This window comes from Equus quagga, chromosome 4, assembly GCF_021613505.1.
Source record: "Equus quagga isolate Etosha38 chromosome 4, UCLA_HA_Equagga_1.0, whole genome shotgun sequence".
Taxonomy (NCBI): Eukaryota; Metazoa; Chordata; class Mammalia; order Perissodactyla; family Equidae; genus Equus; species Equus quagga.
The window spans coordinates 11,342,083-11,369,910 of record NC_060270.1 but is presented as its reverse complement, the minus strand read 5'-3'; the positions used below and the strand labels follow the sequence as shown (position 1 = coordinate 11,369,910).

Genomic DNA, 27,828 nt, shown 5'->3' with positions numbered 1-27,828 from the left:
TTTGCAAGAATTGTCTATCGCCATTGTTTTCACTTCAACAGCCTGTAATTTATTTTGGCATGTTATTCCTCTTCAACTGGGGTGATTCCCTTTCATTATATTCAAATAGCTCTCTTTGTCTTATACACAAGAATAATACTATATTTTATTCTAGTGTCCACCCATATCACTGCTTCAATTTCCCTATATGTCTTATGTGGAATAACTTCTGATCTTCTCACTTCACAAAGTGAGAATTCAAGTGAGTATTCAAGAAGAAGTTACTAATATCTGAATACTTCATTATCTTTCAATGTATTTATGACTGAACATTTACAAGCTGGAATATATAATTTATTTTAGATTTCAAAAATGTCTCCTTTATGTAAGTAACAGTTAGATCATTACATTGATGTTTTTAAACAACATATTTAGTTTATATCACTGATTAATTTCATTTTGGCATAGAAAAGAAGGCATTACAAACATTTGTTGTAAGGGAACATTGGATCTGATAAAGCTTAAAACCATGGATTTTAGGGAACATTTACAAACCTGGGCTCTCCTGGATCTTGAAGCAAATTCCTTAGCAGTGAGGCCAACCATCATTCCATGAGGAGGAGGCAAAGTCAAAGGTTGTGAGTGTCTTTGAACAGTATTCTTGCCATTAATTAACTCTTCTGCATTGCAAAATGATTTGTCTTCCATTACATTTAAAAAAACAAGAATATAATTGACTACTACACATCAATTATAATGGCTGAAATTTAAGAAAAAACTGACAACACTAATTGCTCGTGAGGAGGCAGAGCAACAGGGAACTCCCGTGCATTGCTAATGGGAATGCAAAAACGCACAGTCAGTTTAGAAGGCAGTCTGGAAGTTTCTTACAAAGCTCAACACAGTCTTGCCATACAATCCAGCAAGCATACTCCTAGGTGTTTACTCAACTGACTTGAAAATATATGTCCCCACAAAAATCTGCATGTGAATGTTTGTTGAAACTTTATTCATAGTCACAAAACACTGAAAACAATTAAGATGTCCCTAAAATAAGTAATAAACAAGCTGTGGTATATCTATACAATGGAATATTAGTCAGCTGTTACAAAAAAACAAGCTATCAAAGCAGGAAAAGAAACGGATTAATCTTAAATGCGTATTACGAAGAGAAAGAAGCCAGTCTGAAAAGGCTCCATACTGTATGATTCCAATCATATGACATTCTAGAAAAGACATAACTATGGAGACTGTACAAAGACCCGCGGTCGCCAGGGAGGAGGGAGACGAGGGAAGGTTGAGCAGGTGAAGCACAGGGGCTATTTTTAAGACATGCATTCCCTATTAAACTGTAATTGTGAATACACGAAACTGTGTGTTTGTCAAAACTCATACAACTTCACGGCACAAAGATTAACCTTAATAAATGTAAATTTAAAAAAATCATTTAGAAAGTAGAGGATTCCAGGATGCAATGCAAACTGTGACAAAACAATCTAATTGTCCTACAAATATATGAAACAACTTCACTGAAGGGAGTCTGGTAAAAGGTGCTGAGCAAAGTAACTCTGGAAATGAATGGAGTCTCTAACACTAAAGCAAAAGAAACTACACATAAGCACTGCACTCTAGTTGATAGAGCTGTTTCCCAGCAGGGTGCAGATTAACAATTCTCATACCACTATGCATGTATATACATGTATACTGGAATTGAACAATTAGGGAAATAGATGGCAGATGATGGGAGCCAGGTTTCTCACTGTTGGGAATTTACAGATAAGCAGAGGGAGGAAGTTAGAATAATCTGTACGTAATGGATTAGAGTTGGAAACATCAATGTGAACTCAGGTTTAGCTTAATATATATATATAGACGGTTACATATAAAAATATTTATAGATGTATATGTGCAAATTTTAGTACGTGGGTTCATATGTCACATACTTCCTTGCTCTGTAGGCTGAGAGGACCTAAAATCAATGACACTCCAGTAACAACAAGGACATCTAGTGCCTAGATCTTGGTTTCTAATACCGTTCTCCAAGAAAGGAAACCAGGGCTCCTTGGAGAAATGGTTCATTCTAGCAATGGGGCAGGAAATTAGCGTGGACTTAAGCGTAAGATTTTAGAAAAAAAAATAAGAGAAAATCTTCAGGAACTAGGGTTAGACAAAAAGTTCTGAGATTTGTCATCAAAAGTATGATCCAAAAAGAGAAAAATTTATCAGCCTGACTTCATCAAAATTTTAAACTTTTGCTTTGTGAAAGACTCTTTTAAGAGAATGAAAAAACAAGCTACAGACTGAGAGAAAAATATTCATAAGCCACATATCTAACAAAGGACTATATCCAGATTGTATGAAGCACTTTCAAAGCTCAACAGTAAACAAGCAAAGAATCCATATGAAAATGAACAAGATATGAAGAGACGTCGCATCCAAGAGAGTAGCGAATGGATAGCAAATAAGTACATTAAAAGATGTTCAGCATCACCGGATATTAGGGAAGTGCAAACTAAAACTACAATGAGATAATCACTACACATCTATCAAAATAAAAAAAAAATTAAATGAAAAATAAATAAAAATAACAAAACTTAAAATAATGACAACACCAAACACTGGTGAGGATGTGGAGAAATTCACCTCTCATACATTGCCAATGGCAACGTTAAATGGTTCAACCAGTCCAGAAAACAGTTTGGCAATTTCTTTAAAAACTAAACATGCGACTACCATATGACTCAGCAACTGCACTCCTCAGCATTTATTCCAAAGAAATGAAAACTTAAGTTCACACAAAAACCTAAACAGTAATGTTCACAGCAGCTTTACTTGTAATAGTCAAAAATTGGAAACAACCCAGATATCCTCCAATGGGTGAATGGTTAAACAAACTGTGACAATTCACACCATAGAGCACCACTCAGCAATAAAAAGGAACTAACTATTGATACGTACCACTTCCTGGATGACTCTCCAGAGAGTTACCCTGAGTTTAAAAAGCCAATCCCTAAAGGTTACATACTGTTTGAATCTATTTAAATGACATTCTTGAATGACAAATTATATAAACCGAGAGCAGTTTAGTAGTTGGCAGGTGTTAAGTGCGGTGGGGAAGGAGGTGGCTGTGGATACAAAAGGTCGACACGAGGGATCCTTGTGCTGATGTATCTTGACTGTTCGAGTGTCAACATCCTGATGATGGTATTGTACCCTAGTTTTGCAACATGTTTCCGTTGGAGTACACTAGGTAAAGGGTACATAGGGTTTCTCTCTGTTATTTCTTACAGCTGCACATGAGTCCACAATTATCTCAAAATAAAAAGTTTAATTTAATAACAAAACTAACCCAAGGGCTGGCTAATGGAGAAGTTTTATTGTACATGCAAATAACTCTGTTAGGGGCTGCTCTATTCTCCAACTACTACGGAAGAAGCAGGGTCAGATTTACTTTGTAGTGGAAAGATTACTGGCTTTTTCATTAGAGACACTGGGTCAAATATAGCTCACCACATTTCAGCTGTGTGACCCTAGACAGTCTGAGCTTCAGTGTCCTCTTCTATAAAACAGCAGATTTCTTTTAAGGCTTAAGTGAGGTAGTGTCTAAATTAGAACACAAAACACTGTGTACTTCACACCCTTGGCACTGAGCCTAGCTCATAGTAAGTACTCAAATGCAAGTTATTGGGGCTGGCTCCATGGCTGAGTGGTTAAGTTCACACGCTCTGCTTCAGGGGCCCAGGGTTTTGAAGCTTCAGATCCTGAGTGCGGAACTAGCACCACTCATCAAGCCATGCTGAGGTGGTGTCCCACATAGCAGACCCAGAAGGACCTACAACTAGAATATACAATTATGCACTGGAGGGCTTTGGGGAGAAAAAGAAGAAAAAACAAAGATTGGCAACAGATGTTAGCTCAGGTGCCAGTCTTTAAAAACAAACAAACAAAAGCCAAATGCTATCATAGAGAAAGACTCAGAACAATTATTTAGCAAGCAACTGTTTCTTCTGTCACTTGTATCACACTTGATACGTGATTATTAAACTGATTCTAAAACAAGCTGTAAACGTGATCGAGAACCCCAACTAAGCAGACATCCATTAACAGAAGTGTATATATGAGAAAAAAATGCTCTAATAACTTTTCCTTATTTTTCAAGTAGATATGATTACAGAGATTTTGGAAAATTAAAAAAGAAATGCAGATAACGCAATCATTACAGAATAACTTTTAAAAAGATGTTGATTAGTCTTATTTTTGTATGCATATATTTTTAGGATACTGATATTAAGCTGTTTATATACAATTTTCAAATCTACTTTTTTTATTGCATGAGTATTTTTCCATGTCATTAAATACCTTAAAACATCTTTGTCGATGTTGCCTAAATTAGAGCTCATATATACAATGGAATATTAACTATGTACCACTGGACATGTTAGTTGATTCCAATTTTTTTCTATTGTAGAAACTAATAGAAAAATTCTATTTACATAAAACTTTGTCTGAGTTGACTATCGATATAGGCATGCTTCCCATAGAGGGGATCTTAAGAAAAAGAACATACTCTAAAATTCTTGATTCGCCTGACAAATGCTTCTGAAAAAAAAAGAAGCAGAATTTTTAAGAACCTGCTTTTCTGGAAGAAAGTATTTGTTCCCCTTGAATTAATTTCACTCTGACCAACATAAATTAATTCTTTTTGAGGTAGAAGTAATGGAAACTTTGAGAGAAATTGAAAATACCTCAGAATCTATTACAACCAAAGAAAAGATGTCAAGCGCATTGTGAGAAGTATGCCAGATATTAGAAAGGTTTATTTCAAATCATTCAGAGCATTCAAATGTCAGTCTATTTTAGTGAAAGACAGTTCAGACCTGACGGGAGGCTCAAAATAAACTCTGGCACCTGAATCGGTTGGAAATAAGAGAGGAAAGAGAAACGTAGGTAAATCCAACAACTCAGAGCGTAGTTTCAGGGACTGGGGGATAACAAAAACAATAAAGGATTGCATCAGGAAGTTGAAATCTAGTTTGCAAAAGAAGAAAGCAATAAAGATAGGATAGACCCCACTGCTTAAAGAATATGATTTTTTTAAAAAAAATCACCCAGTGAATGGAGGCAGAACTGCTTAATTTTGGTTTTATTTCTTCTTCATAACGGAGGAAAAATCTTCACTGGGAGGTAGAACGGTATCAGTAAGAAGTTGCAGCCCAAGATGGATGGAGCCAAATGATTAAGTAAGGGAGGAAAATTCACATTGCAAAATGTCACAGGGTACTGTAGTTAATCCGACAAGTGGTATTTCCTGAAAGAGAAAGAAGATAGTTCTGAATTTTCATCTGTAGCAACGTGATATAAGATCGAAGCAGTAACTTTCCTGAAGGATCACATAACTACTAGCTGCATTTCAGATTCAACTGTGGAGAGCTGAAACACATAGATATAGATACTCAGGCTCCACCCAAGCACAATGAGTCACAACGTCCTTGTTGGTGGGGGACGGGCATCTGCATTGCCGCCACGCAACTGCTGTTCAATGGGCTAGTTTTTATCTTTTTATTTTTATTTTTTGAGGAAGATTAGCCCTGAGCTAACTACTGCCAATCCTCCTCTTTTTGCTGAGGAAGACTGGCCCTGAGCTAGCATCCGTGCCCATCTTCCTCTACTTTATATATGGGATGCCTACCACAGCATAGTTTACCAAGAAGTGTCATGTCCTCACCCAGGATCCGAACCGGTGAACCCCGGGCCGCCAAGAAGCAGAACGTGCAAACTTAACCACTGCGCCACCAGGCTGGCCCCAGTGGGCTAGTTTTTAATAGATCAGGATCCCATACACCACACGTTTAAGAAGACTCCCATCAAATGTTACTTTTGGTATCTAAAATGATTAATCCTCAGTTAATGACCTCGATTTTACAGGCAAAAACTACCAATGACAAATAGGTATCACAAAGTACCTGTATTATTAAAGTATGTTGAATGATTATGTTCTCTTAAGACTCCAGTAAGTTCAATCAATTTGGTAAACTAAAAGAATCTTTTCTTTAGTTTTGTAGCCTTCATTGATGTCAGATACAGGTGCCCCACGTCCCCCCTCTCCATATCTCTTAGAACTGGTCTCAGATTAGGATATAGCTACCCAAACAGATCTTTCTGGATTCATGGTACTTCTCACTACTATTTTGAGCTTTCAATCCAGTAGAGTTTATGCTAAAACAAAGTTAAAGAGCTATCTCCCATCTCCACATATATATTCTCTCTTAGATCAGGCCTGCCAGACATGAGACAGGCAGACTATGGAGAGAGCAGTCCACATTGCTCTCTTCTAGTCTGGGTACAAAAACCAAGGGGAATACAAGAAAGATAAAGGTGTAATCCTACCAATCTTCAAGAAAGACAGGCCCAAGTGCAATAATTAGATTCTGTACAATTCAAGGTAAACTACTGTTTCATCAAACCAATAATGAAAAGAATGGATTGGTAGGGAAGCTGTTTTTCCCATTTTAATGGACCTTTGTTTTCTCTTTAAAATTCTGTAAATTTCTTAAGTTACTGAGCTATGAAACTTGTCACAGGCAAAATCAAAATTACAATTAAATATCTATGGCTGCACAAGACTAAAAGAAGAATTTTGTGTTTACTGATAGGTCAAAGCTGAGTTTCCAATAAGGATTTCATTCTTGATAGAACTTAGTACTGAGATTTAGCTAGTCCCTGAGCCAATTTATCTTAAATGGGGGATTTTCTTATCTTCCCAACTCATTTTAGTTTGGAAAAACTGCCTTCACTCTGACACCTCTGAGTTCTCCAAACAATATCACAAATTAGCTAGCTCTTCACGTATAAATCACATGGCGATTAAACAAACTCGAGGGTAATTTGACACACAGTCATCAGATGTGTTTTAGTTTGGTCTCATTCATTTCCCTCTTGCTTCTTCTGTTACTTTGCATGTTAACTACTGTGCAGGTGGAGATTAAATACTTTAATTCATTTTATTATCTAATATTCTTCATTTACTTTTTGGTAGTATCTTTAAAGGGAGAGATGAGTAGAGAAGGTTAAAGAATTGTTCTGCATGTCCTTCAGGACAAAGGGCTGTCATTCCTCCCAATTCTCTTATAGTTCCCTCACAGTGGTAAACACGTCATACTTGAATACACTGAGGATGTCCTTAAGAAGTCATTAGTTACTTATTAAGGCCATTTAATTGCCTTTGAATAAGAACTAAGTTCTCTAATTCCCAGTTTAGAAAGGCCATTTCAGGAGGCAAGTTAGGATTTTATTATTTTGGAATTATATGTCAGACTGTAGTTGAAATGTTTATCAACTGTCTCAGAAAAAGGAAGAACCGTGAAATAGCTCCCTCCAGTTTGTTATTTGGATAATTCCCAGTTCTCATCAACCTCGATTTAATTCAGACGAGGGAACAAAGAAAACTGAACTCTTGTAGTATAACTCGAGCCACATGAACTTGTAATTTTGTTTTCCTACTTTGTACGCTATTAGATACGTTAGTTTTGCTCCCAAAATAGGTTTAAGGGAGGAACAGTTAACTGAATGGCCATTAAGCACCTGTGTGCCAGGTGCAGGGGAACAAGGAGGCAATTAGAACACAAGCCGAAGAATCTGATGATGAGGGTTTTAAACCCAAGACGCTAGCAACGGCAACAAATTAAGCTGCAGGTTTTCTATAGCCTTCCTTACAGGAACCTGTTGACTGGTGGTGATGGTTGAAAAGAAAAATGGCCACAAAATTATGTCACTCCTTCCATCAAAAAGTGGGGGTTTTTGTCCCCTTCCCATGAGACTGGGTGGGCTTGTGACTGCTTTGACCAATGCAATACAGCAGAGGCTGGATCATAAGCCCTGTTCACTCAGAATGCTTGCACTTGGAGCCCTAAGTGCCCTGTAAGGGGTCTCAGTACCCTGAGGTTGTCACATGTGAGGAAGCCATGCCTCATGGAGCTGCCATGTGGAGGCACTACAACCAGCAGCCGTCATATTCACACCATCACAGCCCTACTGCCTGTTATGAGTGAATAAGCCTGTAGAGGAGTCCAGCCCCCAAGTGTGGAGTCGCCCCAGCCTTCAAGTCTTCCTTGCTGAGGCCATAGACATGGGAGCAAAGACAAGTCATGCTTGATAGGCTCTATTTGAGTTCCTGGCCCCCAGAATCTACTGTTAAAAGAAAATTCAGAGAGCTTTACTTGATACAAATATTTTATTGAGCAAGAAACAAACTTTGCAACCAGGGAGACTTCAAAGCCGAAAGTGGTAGGAAGCTCAGGCCTCAGCAGTTACAGCTCAGTTTACAAAGGGTGAATAGCAAAGTACATTGTTTTTTATTGCTGTCACTTACTAGAAACTCACATTCCTTTTAAGGGAGGAGCACGGTGTAAGCTTACTTATTTGTAGCCCATTGGCTAGAAAGCTGTAGAGGAACACTGATGTGAAGAAAGCTTAAGTTTTGTTTAAGGTCAAAGTCAGCATTTCAGGGAAATCAGGATAGTTTAAGTTTTGATTATGTGACTATGAGTGTTTGCTCTGGGGGTTTATTCAAACTGTAGCCTCCATTTTGTTTTTTCTTTAATTACGAATATAGTAGAATGGCGTCTTAAGCCGCTAAGTTTTGGTGTATGTTGTTATCCATAAACAGTAACTACAACACTGACGGAGCTGTGGCGGCCATGAGAATGAGCAGAATTGACCAGAGGCTCCAACTACTGCAATCTGGCAAAGCCCTGCCTTGTTTGTGCAGAGCTAGGGCATCCCGAAGGCTGCTCCCAGGCGACGACTGAGTGAGGTAAGAGACACGGCCCTCCTCTGACAGTTGACCTTGGTTTGAGGACTTCCTGGATGGTCTTCCTGAGCCTTCCTTAGACTCTAACCACATCCTTCCACTCAACCTTCCTTCCATCTCTTCCTCGTTCCTGGTCAGACTTGCCCAGGGTCTGACAGCTCTTCCAACCTTTTCCATCTCCTTCATCGTTTTTTCTCATACAGGCATTTTCTCCAATAAAATCCTTTTAAGTTTACCCAGTCTTGGTGTCTGATTCTCAGAGGACCCAGACAAACACCAGTGGTACCAGGTGTGGTCCAAAAAAAACAGGCAGTTAAGATAAGGGTTTGGTACTGGCTCACCTCTGTCCCAGGCAGACAGAGGACACTGCCCTGCTCAGTAGGTGGAGCACACACAGTTTCTGGGGAAGGTTGTGACTAAATTGCTAGATTTCAGTGACCTCTCACCAGTGCATTCCTGATGGCCTTGGTGAATGGCGTGCTCTCTGGAAAACGTTTCAGTGGAGGTGAATGCTGTGACAGGTATGGATGACACTGGCATTTGAAAAATACCAGAGGGAACAATGCTTACAAAGATAGGGAAGTTGGCTGGTTACTGCTAAGATGTATTGACACCCTGCAGAGGAATAGCGGGAGGCTGAGGGCTGTAAATAAGCAGTTAGCAGCTAACTATGAGAGCCAGAGAGTCTTAGTGGTAGCTTACAAAGAGCCCATCTCTCACTGGGAGGGTAGACAGTTGAGCAACAGGCTGAAGACTTGATTTTTAAAGCCCCAGAGCTCCAGAGACATTTTAATTCTCAGCCAAGGTAGGTCAGTTGTCTGAAGGTCAGAGCTCTGGTGGGGAAAACCTGGAACCCTGAAACAGGATAGAGACATCAGACTGGATGTCTTGAGGATGTCGACCCTGCAATCTCGCAGACCGTCTGTGATTACAGAGGTAGCACACCTTTTCCCAGTAAGAACTAGCATTTCTGCAGCATCTCCCAGCAGAGCAGAAGTTTCTCCCTGACAAGGCAACAGGTGATACCCACACAGGTACCCCTACTACCTCTCCTGGCTGCCAGACCGATAAAAGAGTTAAATCCCAGCTTAACCCAGGTGGGTGGAGATGTGCTGTCCTCAAAAAGGAAGAAAGAGGCGATACACATGAAGAATTATATGAATGAGTTGACATATACTAGCAGGGGTCAGGAAATTACTCCTGGAAGTGGACTTTGAAAGTGCTTGATCAATGGGGACAGTACGTAGAACTGAATAAGCCAGAATTCATTGACTTGGGTACACTCTATCAAGACACACAATTTAAGACCCTAGCAAGAACTCCAGAGGATAGGTGGACTCACAGCTGGGGTAGCTCCTAGAAGCCTGGCCAACTCTCAGTAACCTAGAAATGTCCAAGTTGCTGCAGCAGAAGGCAGATGAAGGAATTAAGGAGCTGAGGAAGTGGACATGTGGTACAGATATATAAGGGCTGAAGACCCACCAGAAGATGATGTTCTGCAGGAGGGCCCAGAGAACACATCATTCCCCAAGGCCATCAGGAATGCACTGGTGAGAGGGGCATCAGCACCACTAAGAAATTCTGTGATGGCTTTCCTCTACAGGCCAGGGATGTTGATACTAGAATCAGTTGCATTGCTGGGCTGGTTAACATTCATGAAGATGATGAGGCCTTAAAGTAATAGAGGCCAGATGGCAGCACTTATCTGTCAGGAGCCAGGAGGCTGTAATTACCATAATGACTGGCAAGGCCGGAGGACAGCCAAGGCTGCTTGACCCACAGGGAGTTGTAGAGGTGCTTAATAGAACATGGTGTCTCTAGGGGCAAAACAGATGGGCAGCTAACAAGGGTGTTGCTTAATATTACAACCAAATGAAGACAAGAATGGAGGCGCAAGATACCAGAGTCACAATCACTTGTTCAGTTCCCAGACTAGAACTAATTTTCATATTTGTAACCTATTGGCCAAAGAAGGGGCAGGGGTCCTCAGAGGAAGGACTCCTCCACACCATGGCAAGTATGTACCAGGACAATACAGTGCCTCTATGCATGATTTGAGTTGATATACTTGGCAGTTGGAACAATCCCCATATTATGTACCTGGCCTCTCAGGTAAGAGCCATCATAATGGGGACAGTCAAACGGAAACCTCTGAAACTTCCCCCCCAAGATAGTAAATCAAAAATATTATCATAACCCATGGAGGGGTGTGGCAAAGATGAGTACCAGCATTAAATATCTGAAGGATGCAGGAATGGTGGCTCCTATCATATCTCCATTTAATTTGATACTCTGGCCCCTTAAAAAGCCAGACGGATCCTGGAGGCTATCACGAAATCATCCAAGATGTATCCTAAATTGTAGCTACTATACCAGGATGGTATGGTTGATAGAGCAAACTAATATGGCATCACACAGGTACACAATATGCAGCCATTAGTCTAGTGAACATATTCTATTCAACCTCAGTCAGGAAAGAGGATCAGAAACAGTTTGCATTCACATGGATGGACAACAATATTCATTTAAATTTTTCCCTCAGGGCTATGTTAACTCTCCTGCCCCCTGTCATAGACCAAAGAGATCTAGACTTTCAGGACATCCCACAGAACATCACACCTATCCATTACACCCATGACATAATGCTATTGAGCAGGAGCGCGTGGTGGTTAGTACACTGGAGGCCTTGGTAAGACGCATGCACTCTAGCAGTGAGAGATCAGATTCAGGTACTCGTCCCTTCAGTCAAATTTTGAGAACCCAGTGATCAGAGGTATGCTGGGACATGCTCCAAAGTGAAAGACAAATTACTGTACCTTGCATTCCCTACACAAAGAAGGAAGAAAAGCATTTAGAAGGCCTCTTTGGCTTCTGGAAGCAACATATTCCAAACCTGGGAATATTTATCCCACTCTCATACAGGGTGACATAAAAGGCTGCCAGCTTTGAGTGTGACCCTTAAACTGCATGGCAGTGTAAAGTGAGCACTTCCACCCAAGCTTCCACCCCTGTATTCTTCACTTAGGGTCAGTCTTGCACCAGGATCTGACTGCTGAGCCAGCCTTTGCCACCTCCCTTCCCATATTCGATCCTAGGCATATAGCCTAATAAAATTCTAGTATGTCTAAGCCCATTTTGGCCTCTGCTCCTTGGAAGACTCAGACTAACACAAGTGCTTTAGAGAAAAGTCAGCTAAAGAATAAGGAGTCGTTGCCATTTTGAAAAAGAGGCTTAAGAAGAAACAAAAGGAAGGAACGGAATTTACAAAGTGAGGAGAGGATGGTTATGTAGGGTAAGAAAAAATAAGAGAGTATGTTTAGGGGTTCTCATTATTCCATCCTCTCCAGTCTAAACTGAGAGAAACCCAACCCATTGTTTGGTGTGAAGAAGAGTTTAATCATAGAGGTCATTAGCATGACTTTGGTGACATTGACTACAAAGCCCGACAAAGGTATAAGAGATACAGAACCAATCAACCATCATTAAAATATCATTAGTAATTGTGACTCAGCTATACAGAAACACTGTTACATAGATATTTCAACCAGGCAGTTAAGGATTATTGAAGAAAGTTAGTTACTACCAGGGTAGAGAGTTGCAATCTCAAGTCACAGGGAAGTAATCTAACTAACTTCATTTAATTTAGTAATTTTAGGGTCAAACTTGAAACTACTTGAAACCTAGTCTGAAACTATGGGCTTAATATTCTCCTTATTGTGGTGTCTATAAAAAGGGCTCGACATGTCTGTCCCATATTAGGAAGAACCATCCTGGCCATATGCAGCCAGCCACCTGTCTTGAGTTCAGTCAGAGATCTCTAGGCTAGAGAGGATCAGAATTTGCCACATCAAAATATGCCACTTTGGCATAAGGGTTATTTTGAGCTGAAGACAAATTGAGAAACAGAGGCCAAAAAAAGCTCTCTGTCGTCCCCCACATTTGCATAAAATCAAACTTGGACTCTTAAGAACTGGAGATTCTTATTATTGCAGAGACAGCACTGAGAGGAATCGACATAGCATGCCTTACTAAAACAACCCTTATCTTCCATTAGTTTCCCCTAAATATTTACCTTGGAACCCTAAAATCCTTTTCTTTTGTCTTGTCACTTCTCTAGAAATTTACTCCTTTTTAAGATGCTTTATAAGCCCAAGTTCTAACCACCCTTTTGAGTTACTCATCACTGAGTTTCTCCCCCACGTACGCTCACTGCACATGTTAATAAACTTTTGCTATTCTCTTGTTATCTGTCTTTTATCAACCTAATTTGCAGGGGCCCAGCCAGAGAATCTAGAAAGGCAGAGGGAAGCTGTTTTTTTCCCTCCCCTACAGGGCCATAAACAACTTTTTCTTGTTGGATACTTTATCTTGGTCACTATTTATCGACCCAATAATCTCAACTCATTTGAGATAAAACAATTCCCTTAGCAGAGGCAGATATAGCAGGAAATTAGCGAAATTTATGCTCCAGGGAACCTCACCTGCATGCCCCCTCCTAGCTGTAGCTGATTTTGAATTCAAAATTTTGTATTTCTTTTTACTAAAAAGAACATCCTCCCCACCCTACCCCACCCTAATTGCATAAGCTTCAGGCCCCATGAAGCCTGGATGTGTCCCTGGAAGCTTGTATGGCAAGCTAAAAAATTTGGATGTTGTCCTGAATGAGAAACCCATGTATGGACGTCAGGTAGGACAGTAATGTGTCCCTATTTGCATTTTAGAAAGATTACTCTGGGAACAATGTAGACAAAAGTGTGAAAGAGGACCAGATCTGCAGGGAAGACTAAGGAAGCCGTGATCGTATTCCAAACAAGAATAAAGACCTTTTTCTTTTTCTTTTATAAAAGGACTTGGTGTTTCCTTTGAAAGAGCAAGATCCTCTGAGGCATTTCTAATTTTACTTTAAAAAGCTCCAGCCTATCATTTCAGAAATACTATTCTTCCTGCAAGAAGCCGAGGAGATTCAAATCTTTTGCAGCATAACAGTCTGTCCTTGCCTTCAGAAAGTACAATATGGAGTTTTCATACTCAACAGTACTAACTTCCTAGCATAAGGCAAATAGCAAAAATTTCTGTTTTACAATCAACTGTCAATGTAAAAATAGAAAAAGAATTGTTTTTCAAGTACCTTTTAACCCAATAAAAGGTTGAAATGGAGTATATGCCATACCCCTGGATGATAAACTCAATATCATTAGAGGTATTCTAAGAGCACATATTTCAACATTAAATAAATTTAGAGTTCATCTGAAAGGATAAACATATGATAATCAAGAAGATTGAGAGAATTAGAGAGGTGGGCTATTCTACCAGAGAGTAAATCTTATTTTAAAGCCACGAAAACAAAAACAGTTTTACAGACATGAGAATGAGCAAAGAGAAGTCTGTTCAAAGTTTGAAGTCTGAAAATGGACCAAATAACTATAAACAGTTGACATTAATAGGGAAAGAATGGGTTGGCAGATGGTTAGCCATTTTTTCACAGCACCGTGGGGTGAAGCGGAAACCATCAGCTCCTGCTCTATGGGGGAACAGAGAGGAAGGTCTCTCCTTCTTCCTGGGGCTTAGACAACCACACAGTCTACATACTATCCATTGTCTACTCTTCCTCAGAAAGTTACTATGACAAACTCATACTCTGCCTTGGGATACTGGGGAAAACGAAGGAAAGTTTTACTCAGAGTTTATGAATATCCCTCTGAACTCTGTAGTTATAATTTTTAAAAAAATGTATACTGGGCATGTAGATCAAGCAAAAGACTTATTGAAAATGTAAGTTGTTAGAAAGTCATAAGAAGAGTTTTTAGTTGATGCTCTTGATTTAGGGCTATTTTGGAGTGAGTTCTTTGGGATGCACTTAAACACATTCCAATCTGAATTCTTAGCAGTTGGGCCACAGGTGCATGTTCTTCTCCAGATTCTGGAAATACCTGACTATATATGGCAGACCCCTTGCTAAAGTTCCAAGGCAGAGAGTCAGCCCATGCCCCTACGCACCTAGGTACAACGTGTAAGGGCGTTGGCCCCCACACTAGACACAAAGGAGAGGAGCCATCACCTTTGCTCTGAAGTTTGGCTTTCCAGACAAGAGAGCTACCTCACACATACTGGTTCTTCTACTAACTTATCCTGACTAATTCTTCCAGACTCTTCAGGGCCTATGAGAAAAATGGAGCTCCAGAGACAGAAAGGATCACAGGCCATAGGGGTACAGAGGAGGCACAACCAACTCTGTCTTGTAGAGGGGTAGGATAAAAGAAGGCTGGAGAGCCTTCTTCCGCAACACACTCTACTTCTCTATCATCCTATGTTGCACCCATCAACTTACATGTGCTTCCCGCATTAGAGTATGAGATATTTGGGCACAGAGACCAGGCTCCTAAGTCTCCATATCACCATGCCCAAGCACAGTGCCTAACATATTATAGGTACTCTGATGTATGCTGTGCAAAAAAGTCTTAGAAAACACCCTCTGTGGCTGTCAAAAGCAAAACACTGAGCTCTAATCTATTAGTTTGGGCTTTCACATTCACACTCTCAAAAAGAAAGAAAAAAACTTTCATTGTCAAAATCTCACTGGATGCAAAGGCAGAATGGATTACTTGTTCTATTCATAAAGCAAAATGTGTAGGTGTGGAGTAGGAAACCATCTCCACTAAATAGCTAGGAATAAAATCAGTCATTTGGATTTAATGTTGTATTACCATGTAATGGTTTGGCAAGAGATTCCAAAGCCTCAAGACAAGTTGCCAATAAGCATTCGTGAAACAGGCCATCAGAAGGCTTGGCATAGATGCAGAGCTGTACCATGACGACGTGATAATTCCACAGGAGGTAGCATCTAGCAGATTTTACTTTTATTACACTCTAGGGAGCCCCATTAAGAATGCTTTTTCTTATGACATGTATTGTTTACTCTCTATCTTGAATTAAATTTTTTCTTGGGGAAAAAAAATGCCATTCCAGACTGTAAAATAAATGGAATCTCCTTAATCTAGCCCTTAAAGAATAAACTTACTTCTACTTAACCTTCAAAACTCTGACAAATCAGATTAATCATTCTTGTTAGTATGCAATATGTATTAAATCAAAGTGTTTCTAACATATATGATGGAATAGAAAGAAATCTTACCAAAGAACTAGACTGGGGGCAGGCCCCATGACAGAGTGGTTAAGTTCATGTGTTCCATTTCGGTGGCCAGGGGTTCACTGGTTTGGATCCTGGGCATGGATCTGCACACTGCTCATCGAGCCATGCTGTGGCAGCATCCCACATAGAAGAACTAGAATGACCTACAACTAGGATATGCAGCTATGTACTGTGACTTTGGGGAGAAAAAAAACAAAAAAGAGGAGGATTGGTAACATGTTAGCTCGGGGCCAATCTTCCTCACCAAAAAAACAAAAAGAAAGAAAGAAATTAGATTGAATGTTTCAATAATGTAGAGTTACTTATCTGGTATTTTCCCATTTGACAGTTTATACCTGTCTATATACCTGTCTATACGATAGCTGATCAATAGTTTATACCTTTAGCAGCCTTACTTTTTTTTGGAAAATCTTAGCTTAGTACCATTTTCACTACTTCAGTAGACATCTCACATAAAGAAATTCAGAAATGCTGCATGTTGGGGGCCGCCCCCCTGGCCGAGTGGTTAAGTTCATGTGCTCTGCTTCAGTGGCCCAGGGTTTCACCAGTTCAGATCCTGGGTGCAGACATGGCATGCTCGTCAGGTCACGTTAGGTGATGTCCCACAGGCCACAACTAGAAGGACCTGCAACTAAAATATACAAATATGTACTGGGGGGATTTGGGGAGAAGAAGAAGAAAGAAAGAAAGAAAAAAGAAGATTGGCAACAGTTGTTAGGTCAGGTGGCAATATTTAAAAAAAAAAAGAAAGAAACACTACATGCTAATGTTAACTATTGTAGTAAGAGCTGTTGGTGCCTGCCCAGATCCCTTTTCACCAGGCTGATGTACCCATTCCCCAGTTGCTAAGAATACTGGTTGCTCATTGTTCATAACTGCATCCTTCTACAGAAAATCACCTGTGGTGAAGAGACGCCACCTCACCCAGAGATGTCTAGGCCAGCCCATTATACCCCAGTGAGACAGGGGTATAAAGGTCAGCTTTCTTGCCCCAAGGGGGGCTATCTTTGGGGTGCCACTCATGCCCCAGAGAACATCGTATGGTGCTCATTACTAAGTTCTGTTGAATCTACTTCCTAACATCTGTGTGCGTTTCATGCCATCAAGTCAGTTCCGACTCCTGGCGACCCTATAAATGAGTGATGTCCACAATGTCCTGTCCTAACAGCCCTACTCAGCTCCTGTAGACTCAGGCCTATGGCTTCCTTTATGGAGTCAACCCATCTCATATTTGGTCTTCCTCTTTTCCTGCTGCCTTATTCTTTTCCCAGCATTGTTGCCTTTTCCAAAGACTTCTGCCTTCTCACAATGTGCCCAAAGTAGGACAGTCTCAATTTTATCATTTTTGCTTCCAGCGATAGTTGGGGCTTCATTTGCTCTAGAATCCATTTGTTTGTCTTTCTGGCAGTCGACAGTATCCTTAGGGCTCTCCTCCAACATCATACTTCAAATGAATCCATTTTTTCCCGTCAGCCTTCTTCACTGTCCAGTTTTTGCAGCTGTACATAATAATTGGGGATAGAGGGGTGTGGATAAACTTGGCCTTAGTCTCTAATGACACTTCCATAGACTTGATGATTTTTCCTAATTCTTTCATTGCTGCCTTTCTGAGTCTCAGTCTTCTCTTGCTTTCTTGGCCACAGTCTCCATTTAAATTGATGATTGAACCAAAGTAAACAAAATCTTTAACAATTTCAGTGTCCTCATTGTCTATGTTAAAGTTGTATAGTTCTTCTGTAGTCATGAATTTTGTCTTCCTGATGTTCAAACGCAGTCCTGCTTTGGCACTTTCTTCTTTCACTTTTGTCAGAAATCATTTCAAATCACTGGTGCCTTCTGCCAGTAAGATATCCGCATATCTCAGATTGTTGATATTTCTTCTACCAATTTGCATATTTCTTCTACCAATTTGCACTCCTCCTTCATCTGAGTCTAGCCCAGTTTTTTGTATGATATGTCTGCATACAGACTAAACAGATAGGGAGATAAAATGCACCCTTATATCTAATATCCTAATATCTGTCATTTTTTTTACCATTCTAATTGCCACCCATCCCAGTTCAGGACCATCTTTCACCTGACTATTCAAATTGCTTTCTTAATCAATTTTTCACCTTCTTTTGTCCCTTCTTCACAATATTGCCGGAACATTCTAACATGCAAATTTGATCATCTTCCACTCCCCCTTCCCCAACACACACATACCTACTTGAAACCCTTCAATAACTATCCCAAACACCTATACAGAGGCAGTAAACTGAAGTCAGTTCACACATGTACTTTGTTTCTTCCTCAAGAAAATGAGACCATGGAGCGAAGAAAAGCCTTGAAATAAGTACAATATAATTGGATGGCATTTATCTACGTTGAGAGCCAAAGTTAGCTGAAGCAGCTAACTAAAATCTTAGTGGGGTTGGAAGACTTCCCTTAGTAGAGAAGAACTAGAATGTGAAGTAAACCAAGGGGAATGGGTTACAAAACCACTTCCCCTTCTAAGTTAGGGAGTTTGGTATAGCAAGTTAGAACTTGGTGTGTCCCATTGGCGTTTGGGGCAAGAATCTCTTCTACCTCTCGCCCAGGGATCTATTGGTACATTGGTTGGGAAACTTCACAGGCTCAAGTTGTAATGATGACTGGTTCCCAGGTGGCTGAGTATATTTTAATCCTGAAAAATTGTAACACTAATTACAGTAATAGTGAAAGTCAAAACCATAGTAGTAATAATTATGTTAAAGAATAATTTGTGCATAGGTGATATTTAAATATCTAATGGTTGAAAATTTGGCATTGGAGAAATGGACTTGCGAATCCAGTTTATAATACGTAACTGAGTAACTGATTTAGATTTTTGGTTTAGATTAAAATCTATGTTTAGATACAGGATTGGAATACTTAATAGAACTTATCCTTCTCCTGCCTTTTTTTTTTTTAACTTTTAGATTCAAGAGATTTATCAGTATTTGGAATGGTTTGTCAGATAATATTAAAATAAATATAATAATTTTACAAACAGTTTAAAACCTCTATAGGAATTTAAGTTATAAATCTTCCCCTTAAACTAGACTGTACCAAATTTACTACATTTAGAAACTGAATAAAATTTGAACATCAAACTAAAAGTTAAGAATGAGGCTTCTCAATTTTGAACTTCAATGTATTAATAAATCACATATCCTTAACAACTAAAGTAGGCCCTGAAATAATTGTCTGTGAAGAAAGTCACTCTAAAGAGCATTAGGATCTCACAGTGACATAAAAACCCAGGTTCACATCCCTGCAAAATCACAACAAACAGCAAAATTGGGCCACATTCCTGCATGACAAAAATGTCCCCTGCTTGAGAAGGTACCTGAGATTTCTAGTTCATATCTCACACACACACACACCCCTGCTCATTTACATTTACATTCCTGGTCTTTATAAAGGCATTTGTAATTTCAATCCACGCATCTAGAGCAGTGGTTCTCAACTAGGGGTGGTTCACCTTCCAGGGGCCAGTTAACAATGTTCGGAGACATTTTTCATTGTTGCACCTATGGGTGGGTACTATTGGCATCCAGTGGGTAGAGGCCATGGATACCGGTAAACATCCTACAATGAACAGAACAGTTCCCAACAACAAAGAATTACCCAGCCTAAAATGTCAATAGTGCTGAGGCCAAGAAATCTTGACCTAGAAGAACACATCTAAACTCCTCCAACATGGCATCAAGGCCTTGCAATGATGATCTATTACCTTTATGTATCCTGGAGACTAATCTACTGACATTATATGAGTCACAAATATCTTCTCTCTTCACTGTTTATAGGGTCCTCTTTTGTATTTAAGTTCTTAAATTTTGATGGTTTTCTATTTTCTTTAAAATTTGTTCTTTATTTCCTTCAAGAACTCCTTTCCACCATTGAGATTAAAAATACTCTGTTTTTTTTCTAAACATTCTACAAGTATTTCACATTTTTGTCTTCAATCTTTCTGGATTTTATGTGTTGGAATTTAGAGATGTAATTTTGTTTCCATATGGAAAAACTACAGCTTCAATAGCATTTATTGAATAGTTCATCTTTCTCCACTAACTGGTAACACCAACTTTTTCTGAATTTCCATACAAACTCTCACCTGTTTCCAGCTTATTTTCTATTTATTCCTGTGATGCCATTATTTTATGTTACACCTTTATTAAGAACCTTACTGATCTGATATCATGATTCTTTCCTCATACTTGTTTTTCTTAGAAACATCTTTATTACAAGTGTTCTTAAACACTTCTCTAAATGCATTACAGAATGCGTATAACTTCCAATCATTGATAAAACACTGTTCTCAAGGTAACAAGCAAATAGTGTTTTGAATCATCTTTATTACAAGTGTTCTTAAACACTTCTCTACATGCATTACAGAATGAGTAAAATTTTCATTCACTGATAGAACGCTGTTCTCAATGTAGCTCATGCCTCCTTAAAATTTACTCTTAGGTATGAATTTCAGGTCAGCCCTCTTGGAATTTTAGTTGAAATTGCACTGAATTTATAGATTGAGCAAAGATAACTGATTCTTCTCATTCATGAACACTGTAACCCTATTTGTATTTTTCTATGACTTTCAGTAAAATTTAACAATTTCTCCATAAAGATAATGCTATACTTATTCCTGGTGCTATATATGGCTTGTTATTGAGATTTTTGTTTTTCCAGTAACTTTTCTTTAGTTTGGATCTCATATACGGCTAACTTATTGAGCTGTCTTAATAGCTTTTCTTTAGATTCTCTTGAATTTTTTACTTAATCATATCACCCACAATCGTTTGTCTGCAATCCTTTTTTTCAGTCTCTGCCCTCTCATCTCTAGCACAGTTTTGTCGTTGTTATTGTCACATATTTAATATTTCCAAAACTTGGCAAAACTCCATATCCATATGAATAACGCAGGTATTTCATCCAATTCTTCAAAGATCTCTTTGCAGATATTTCCCAAATTTCTCTCTGCTGCCTAGCCTCTCCTTGAGTTCCACATTTGCCACAGTCTCAAGTCAGATGGCCTCCCACCACTTCCAAACCAGTGAGTCTAACACCAACCCTACCTGCCCTCAAAATTGTTCCCATCTCACCTCCCCTATTAATGCCAAACTTCAGTCATCTTTTAGCCTTCTCTCTTTCTCTCTATTCTACCTTTGTGAGATATCTCTACTTTTCTTTTTCTATTTTCGTTGAGCTAACACCGGTTTATAACATTACATAAATTTCAACTATCTAGTGCGGTTTTGAAGAGTGGATGTCTTCACCTTGTTCTTGGCTGTAAAAGGCATTGCCTCTAATGCTTCACATTTAAATATGACCTTCCTGTCTAGATTTTCGGCAAACAATTTTTATTAGGTTAAGGAAGTTTTATTCAATTAGTGGTTTTCTAAGTTTTTAACATTCCAAATGGGTGGTAGTAAGCCATGTATAACACAAAACAGCTTTTTTCTTTAAGCCTGTCTAGTCTTCTTGGAGGACTTGTTTTTATATTTGGAGATGCTTCTGGAAAGCCTTCCTCCATCTTTGAACCTGCCTCCTTTTCACCCCTAGCCCCTTTTATGCCTAGCCTTGCTAAGCACCTTCCAGAGAAATCCATTTAACTTAAATCAGCTTCGATTGTGATACTGTTCAGTTCTCAGAGATTAGCCCATTCACAGAAACACCTGAAGGGCCTTAAAAATGACCTCTGATCATTTCACAGATAGCTTACAAGAGATAAAAGTCAAAGTCAGAAGCCCAGCTATTAATTGTGGTCAATACTGTAGAGCCAGGGATAAACCTCTCTTAAGATTCTTTAAAGGAATTTTGAACATATATCAACATTCCATTCTCTTCAATCTCTAACTAACTCCTTAGTCAATGAATGAGCTAGTCTTGCAAAAAACTGAAACAAATGTACCCCAAAGCTTCCAGGTGGCTGAGACAGCTGGAAGAGGATTGAATGTGCATTGTCACACATGTGAAGGATCCTACTTCCATTGGGGAAAAGCCCTCTTGAAGTGTCATCAACTATTATGGGTAAACAAAGATTCAGCAAAAATAATCCATGGGCCTTTTAAAAATGATATGACATTTCAGTATGCTTTCCCACCTTTTTTTTCTGTGGGAAAAGATGCAATGTTGAACAGCTGGCTTTTCCTTTTTTTCTTTCATTGTTTCTGTGCCACAGTTAACAGGGGACACTTTATAGTTCAGTCTTTTTTTTCTTCTTCACAGCAATTAAGGGGAAAAATAATTCCTGATACTGCTTTCAAGCCAGGCTGCACCAGCATTGTGCCTGGGAAGGAAATGGCTAGGTTCTGGGACAGGTGGGTTTTTTCCACCAGCCAAAATACGTAAGTCGTTGGAGGGTTTCTCTCCAGCCAAAAGGCAATGTTTGACTATTTCATCTGAGTGCTATATAACTTTCTGAAAATGTCTGAATGTCTTATGCAGGCCGCATGCCTTGAGATAACATCTATCTCCCTGGGGGTAACCAATGTACCTGCGAAGTCTGACACTTTTTTGAGTCATTTAAAAAGCCACAGGTTGCTTGCTGATTAACCAAGCACCCCAAAGCATGTATCTCAGCTTTTTTTTTTTTTTTTAAAGTTATACATCTATCTTGTACTCAGAAAGTTATACAGGTGTTCAACATCCCTCACCCACACGTGTACTGGTTGGGGTGGGGATGCATGGGGGAGAAACACTGCTCTAAGGCGGCGAAGAAGAAGACCAATTTGCCAGTGGGGTAGAGTCAAATCTAGTTTTCCAACTCATCTTTATTAAAAGTAGCTGGTTATGATTGCAGCAGGCAGACAATGTTACTAATTTAAAAAACAGTTCTCAGGGGCCTTCTCCTTTAGGTTATTTCCCACATAAATCAGTTACTTCACGTATTTCCTTCCTTTAGTAAATAGAAACAGGCATTTGCCTTTCTGATCTTTCGACACTTTTATTCGTATCAGGAACAAGTTAGGTCTAGATTGATAATAAAATAAAAAGTCATCTTTCGCCCATTTTTCTAACAAAACCCAAAAGATATTACAGATAAATTTCAAACTTCGGTTATGTCAAAAGATGTGACTTCTATATTCTCCAGCAGCAGACAGAAGAGATCAGAGATCCCTCAAGAACCACATTATAAACACAAACCCACGTGCAACCTCTCCCCATGAATTTGCTTCTCCCTGACACTCACCTCATTTTTTATCTAGCTGTTGGGAAAACTGCTTGATACACAAGCCCTTTTTGAGAACTGTAAAGCTGTGGTCAGTTCTGTCCCCTTTCTTGTATTTTCTAAGTCAGTAGCTGCAGCGGACAGTAGAGCTATAAGGAAATTTCTTTCAAGATTATCTCTTCTATTATGTTGATTTTAACAGGGAACCCCAAAACTACCCGTAATGGACTTGAAACAGATGAAGCATCAGATGCGTTAAGCATCAGGATCTTGTTCCTGAGGTGGAACCAACCCTCCCCGACGCCTTCTTTTTGCTCCTCCGCCGCCTTTCTCCTCCCCCAGACCCTCCCAACCGACAACCCCTCTCCTGGCGCTGGAGTAGCAGTGGGCACTCTAATACTTCAAGCCTTATAAAACACTGTTAAATCAAATACACTGTTCCCTAATGAGACAAAGATCATGTTTAAGAAAAAAAAGCCTCTCACTGGAAAGTTCCTGAGCTAAAGGGAAACCTACGATTTCCACTCTTTGCAACTGTGAGAACTTTGAATTTTGAGAGGAAAAATAAAGGAGGTATCAACGGGCTAGCAGAGCCTTCAATACTGCACGTCTCCCTCTCTCTCCAATGTTTCTAACCGCCACTCAGTCGGACGCCCTAGGTGACCACTACGCCACACCCCCGCCCCACACCCACAAAGGGTTGGCGGGTGACCCCGGCGGAAACTCTCACCGCCCCTGCTCCGCCTGTAAGTGGCAGAGGGAGGAGGCGCGGCCGATGTGGGGCGCGGGACGCCACGCCCCCACGGGGGGCGGAGCCGCCTCCTAGCCACCTCCTCCCCAGAGGCAGGGGAAGGGGCGGGGCCCGAGGTGACGTCATGCAGGAAGCCCGCCCTGGTTGGAAGGAATTTAGAAGAGCCCCGGGCGGGAAGGAGGCGGAGTCTAGTTTCCCTGGTGACGGGTTGCCCGGCGGTCGCCTGGTAACCGGTCGCGGCGGTCCCGGCTGCTGGGGCGCGGGCGGCGGAGGCCGCCGAGGTCTGTGGGCCGGAGCCCACGCCGGGCCCTTTCTGCCTGCGCTGCGATGGCGGCCGCCGCGGCGGTGGTGACGCCTTCGGGTTTGGAGGATGGGGTGTCTCGGTCCCGGGGCGATGGGGCGGGGGAGGTGGTCGTGGAACGGGGGCCCGGCGCGGCCTACCACATGTTCGTGGTGATGGAGGACCTGGTGGAGAAGCTGAAGCTGCTCCGCTATGAGGAGGAGCTCCTCCGGAAGAACAACCTGAAGCCCCCGTCCAGGTGGGTGCCCTCGTCCCCCGGCGCCCGGGTGCGGGCCGGGCCCCGGGGAGATGCCCTCCTCCGGCCTTCTGGGGAGCGCCAGCGGGTTAGCAAGCGCTCGCCTCCATCTTCCTAGGCAGGAAAGGGCGCTTCGCTCCAGACCTGGCGACGGAGCCCGCGCAGTTTAGACTTGGTGTTTTTGTAGGGAGTAAACAAGTTCTGGAACGGCAGAAAGGACCGGAAGAGAGCTTACCTAGTCTTTAAAGCACACGCGCACCTCTGCAAAACACAAACTGTTTTTTCTGATTATAAAAGTAATAAAAGTACTTGTAGAAAACTCAGAAAAACACCAGAAAGTGTGTAGAAAAATACTAAAATCACCCATAATCTCATCCTCAGAGATGATGCCATTATCATTTAGATCTGTCTCTAGAGTTTGTTTTCCTCTGAGAGGACCTGTCGCTGGAGCTGGCAACCTGGGTACCTAGGACCTTGCCGAGCTCTGCACGTACAGTTAGCACACTTGTTGGCTCTTTGCTATGGTTTAAGAGACTTCTGTCTTTGCACTAACGGTACTCTCAGAAACTAAGTGGAAGAGACAAATGAAATGACAGCTACTGGAATTGTCGTTTTATCACAGAACCTAAAGTTCTGCCTTTGTTCTGGTGGGGAAAAGTCCATGTATCCTGAAGGCAATGCCATGAGTTGCTGAGGGTAACAGACGGCCAGAGCTTTCTCCTCCACTCAGTGTAGCGTAGTGATAGCCAGATAAATAAGCTTTATAGCTTTTCCTTCATGTTAATACTTACGTTTATTTTATTTTGTAAGAAGTAATTTAGATTAAGAATCTGTAGTACTTTCTCTTAATGGCTGTGGCTAGGCTCAAAGAATTTCCCATGGCGGTACTGATCTCATTCCTTGCTCTCTTCCAGTAACTTGAATTGTAAGATGTGTAGGCTTTCTGTAAACTGTCTGTATTGGTAAATCAGTCCATAGTAGGAGAAAAGTTAGAGGAAAAAGTAGTGTTGTTTGGTCCGTGATAGAAATTGTAGGATTGGGAGTTATTACTTAAATGAATTGATCGGGATAATACAGACAACCAACATTTTCTATGTTAATAAAACTACATTTTTTCCCCAAATGTATTTTTCAAACTAAACGGAAAATGGCCTTAGGGTTTTATTAATATCACCTCTGTATTATTTCCTGTTTCAGGAGTTCAGCAAGATGTTCGCCAGTGGTTCTCAAAGTTTAGTCACCACACCAGCAGCATCAGCATCACTTGGGGCCTTAGAAACGCAGTTCCACAGATCCGTTCCCAGGCCTGCTGTTATCAGAAATTCTAGGGCTGGGGCCTGGAAGTGTGCATTTTAACAAGCCTTCCAGGTGATTCTGATGCATCCTGTGGCTTAAGAACTGCTGTCCTAGGTCTGCAGTGTCTGTCGGTGTCCATCCCTCTGTCCAGGAGTTATCACCTGATAAGGAAAAGATGAGTTGTTAGTGGTGGGTGTTTTGAAAAGGTTGTAAGCATATACCTGGAAGGACTTCATGGCCTTTTTTCTCCCTAGCTTTCTGTTATCTTTCAGAACATTTACACTTATCCTGCCGGAAAAAGTTTGAGAAACGTGGAGTAGACTGCTGATTCTTATGAAGAATAGTTATAATAGCTATAAATACATTATAAACATAATAGTTATAGCTATACGTAAAAAAAGCAGAATAAGATCTTTGATGAAACTGACTTGAGTGTTGTTGCTATCAGGTTTTATTCCTAACATGTTTAGGTATAAATCATGTTGATCCTCACAGGACTGTTTTTCGTAGGCTAGGTAATTTAGCAAAGGTCAACAAATGTTTGTTAGACTGGGGGTTTGAGACACAGGGCTTCTTAAGCCTGGCTGCACCTTAGAACCAACTGGGAAGCTTTTGAAACATACCCATTCTGGGGCTTCCCTCCCAGAAGTGCTGATTTAACCCACGAGGGAAGAAGCAATGTTTGACCCAGTAGCAATGGTTTTACAAGTTCCTCAGGTGATTCAAATGTGCAGCCAGTTGAGAAAACCTGTTTAACATGGCTGATAGGTTTGAGCCAATAAGATACCAGTGACATTGTAAAAATGCATACTGAATAATCATTAAGGTCTTTTTTTAAACTCTGAGATTCTCTTAATTCCAAATTACCATTTTCAGGAGATACTCTCTTATTAATTATTCCTTGCAAATGGTTTTGGCAAAAGTTCTACAAGCTGTTTTTTAACATGTGCTGCATCCTGTGGGTGTAAAGTCTTTGATCTAATATTTTGTGTACAGTAGCAATTGCCCTAATCTAAAGTTGATTAAAAACTTTCATATGAGTATTGTGGATTACTAGAAGCTTTAGAGTAAATTATCAACGCCTTTTGATTGTAAGACCATTAAAAAAAAAAGTCCTATGGTCATTTTGGACTTGGCTTCTTTAGTTACTGTAGACTTATCTGCAATCTTTCATATTTTGTATTCCTCCCTTCCCCCTTGTTTTGAAATAGACACTATTTTGCACTGCCTACCAACCCTGGTGAACAGTTCTACATGTTTTGCACTCTTGCTGCTTGGCTGATTAACAAAGCAGGGCGTCCCTTTGAGCAGCCTCAAGAATATGATGACCCTAATGCAACAATATCTAACATATTATCTGAGCTTCGATTATTTGTAAGTGTAAAGAACTCTCTTCTTTCTGCATGTTCTCAAGTTATGAATTTCAGTATTGGTAATTCAGCAACGTAAATACTAACCTTTTAGATAATCCACTGTGAAAACTATATATATTAATTTATTATATATAATTAAATATATATACACGCATACATAGATATATAAAATTATACCTGGATTCAGTTCCGAGTAAAACTCTCTCACAATGGTTGATGTTATTATTGCCACTTATAAAAATGGTCAAGATACACTCTTTATAGCCCAGAGTAATAATATCTTCTTAATCTTGATATGTCTCAGAAGTAAATTTATACGTGCTTAGTTCTCCTTCTAAAAAGTGATAAAAAACTAGGAGGCTGAAACACTGTATTTTGAAAGGGAACTTTGATTTAACAGACCATGATAGTAGTTGTACTTTTCATTTTTGACTTTTCCTGGGGACAGGAGGGAAGAATTTTTGGCACACGTTATTAATTTTTGACAAGTGAGTCACTCTGTCCTTCATGTGGTTGTTTAATGATATGATACCAAGCTAGTCGTTACTGATTTTTCACCCTAACAAGATCAGTGACTTGTTCTGCTGTCATGAAGTTATTGCCTTTTAATTTGCTGCTTTGACAATAAAACATCTTTATTCTCCTTTGGTTTCTTATGTATCAATGGATTAAAAAAAGACTAAAGAGATGGATTTCTAAGAAGCAATGTAATTACAGTTATTTTATATCATATTTGAAAAATAGAGAAGTAATACGTTTA

General features: G+C 40.1%; 1 protein-coding gene across 1 annotated transcript in view; it reads left to right on the top strand.

The window, feature by feature from the left end:
- Positions 1-24,078: 24,078 nt before the first annotated feature.
- IFT57 (intraflagellar transport 57) overlaps positions 24,079-27,828 on the top strand; it is a 54,046-nt gene continuing 50,296 nt past the window's right edge. Inside the window, exons 1-2 of the mRNA XM_046659589.1 lie at positions 24,079-24,402; positions 26,907-27,069. Of these exons, the coding sequence (XP_046515545.1) occupies positions 24,191-24,402; positions 26,907-27,069 (375 nt within the window). The 5' untranslated portion in view covers positions 24,079-24,190. The remainder of the gene's footprint in view (positions 24,403-26,906; positions 27,070-27,828) is intronic.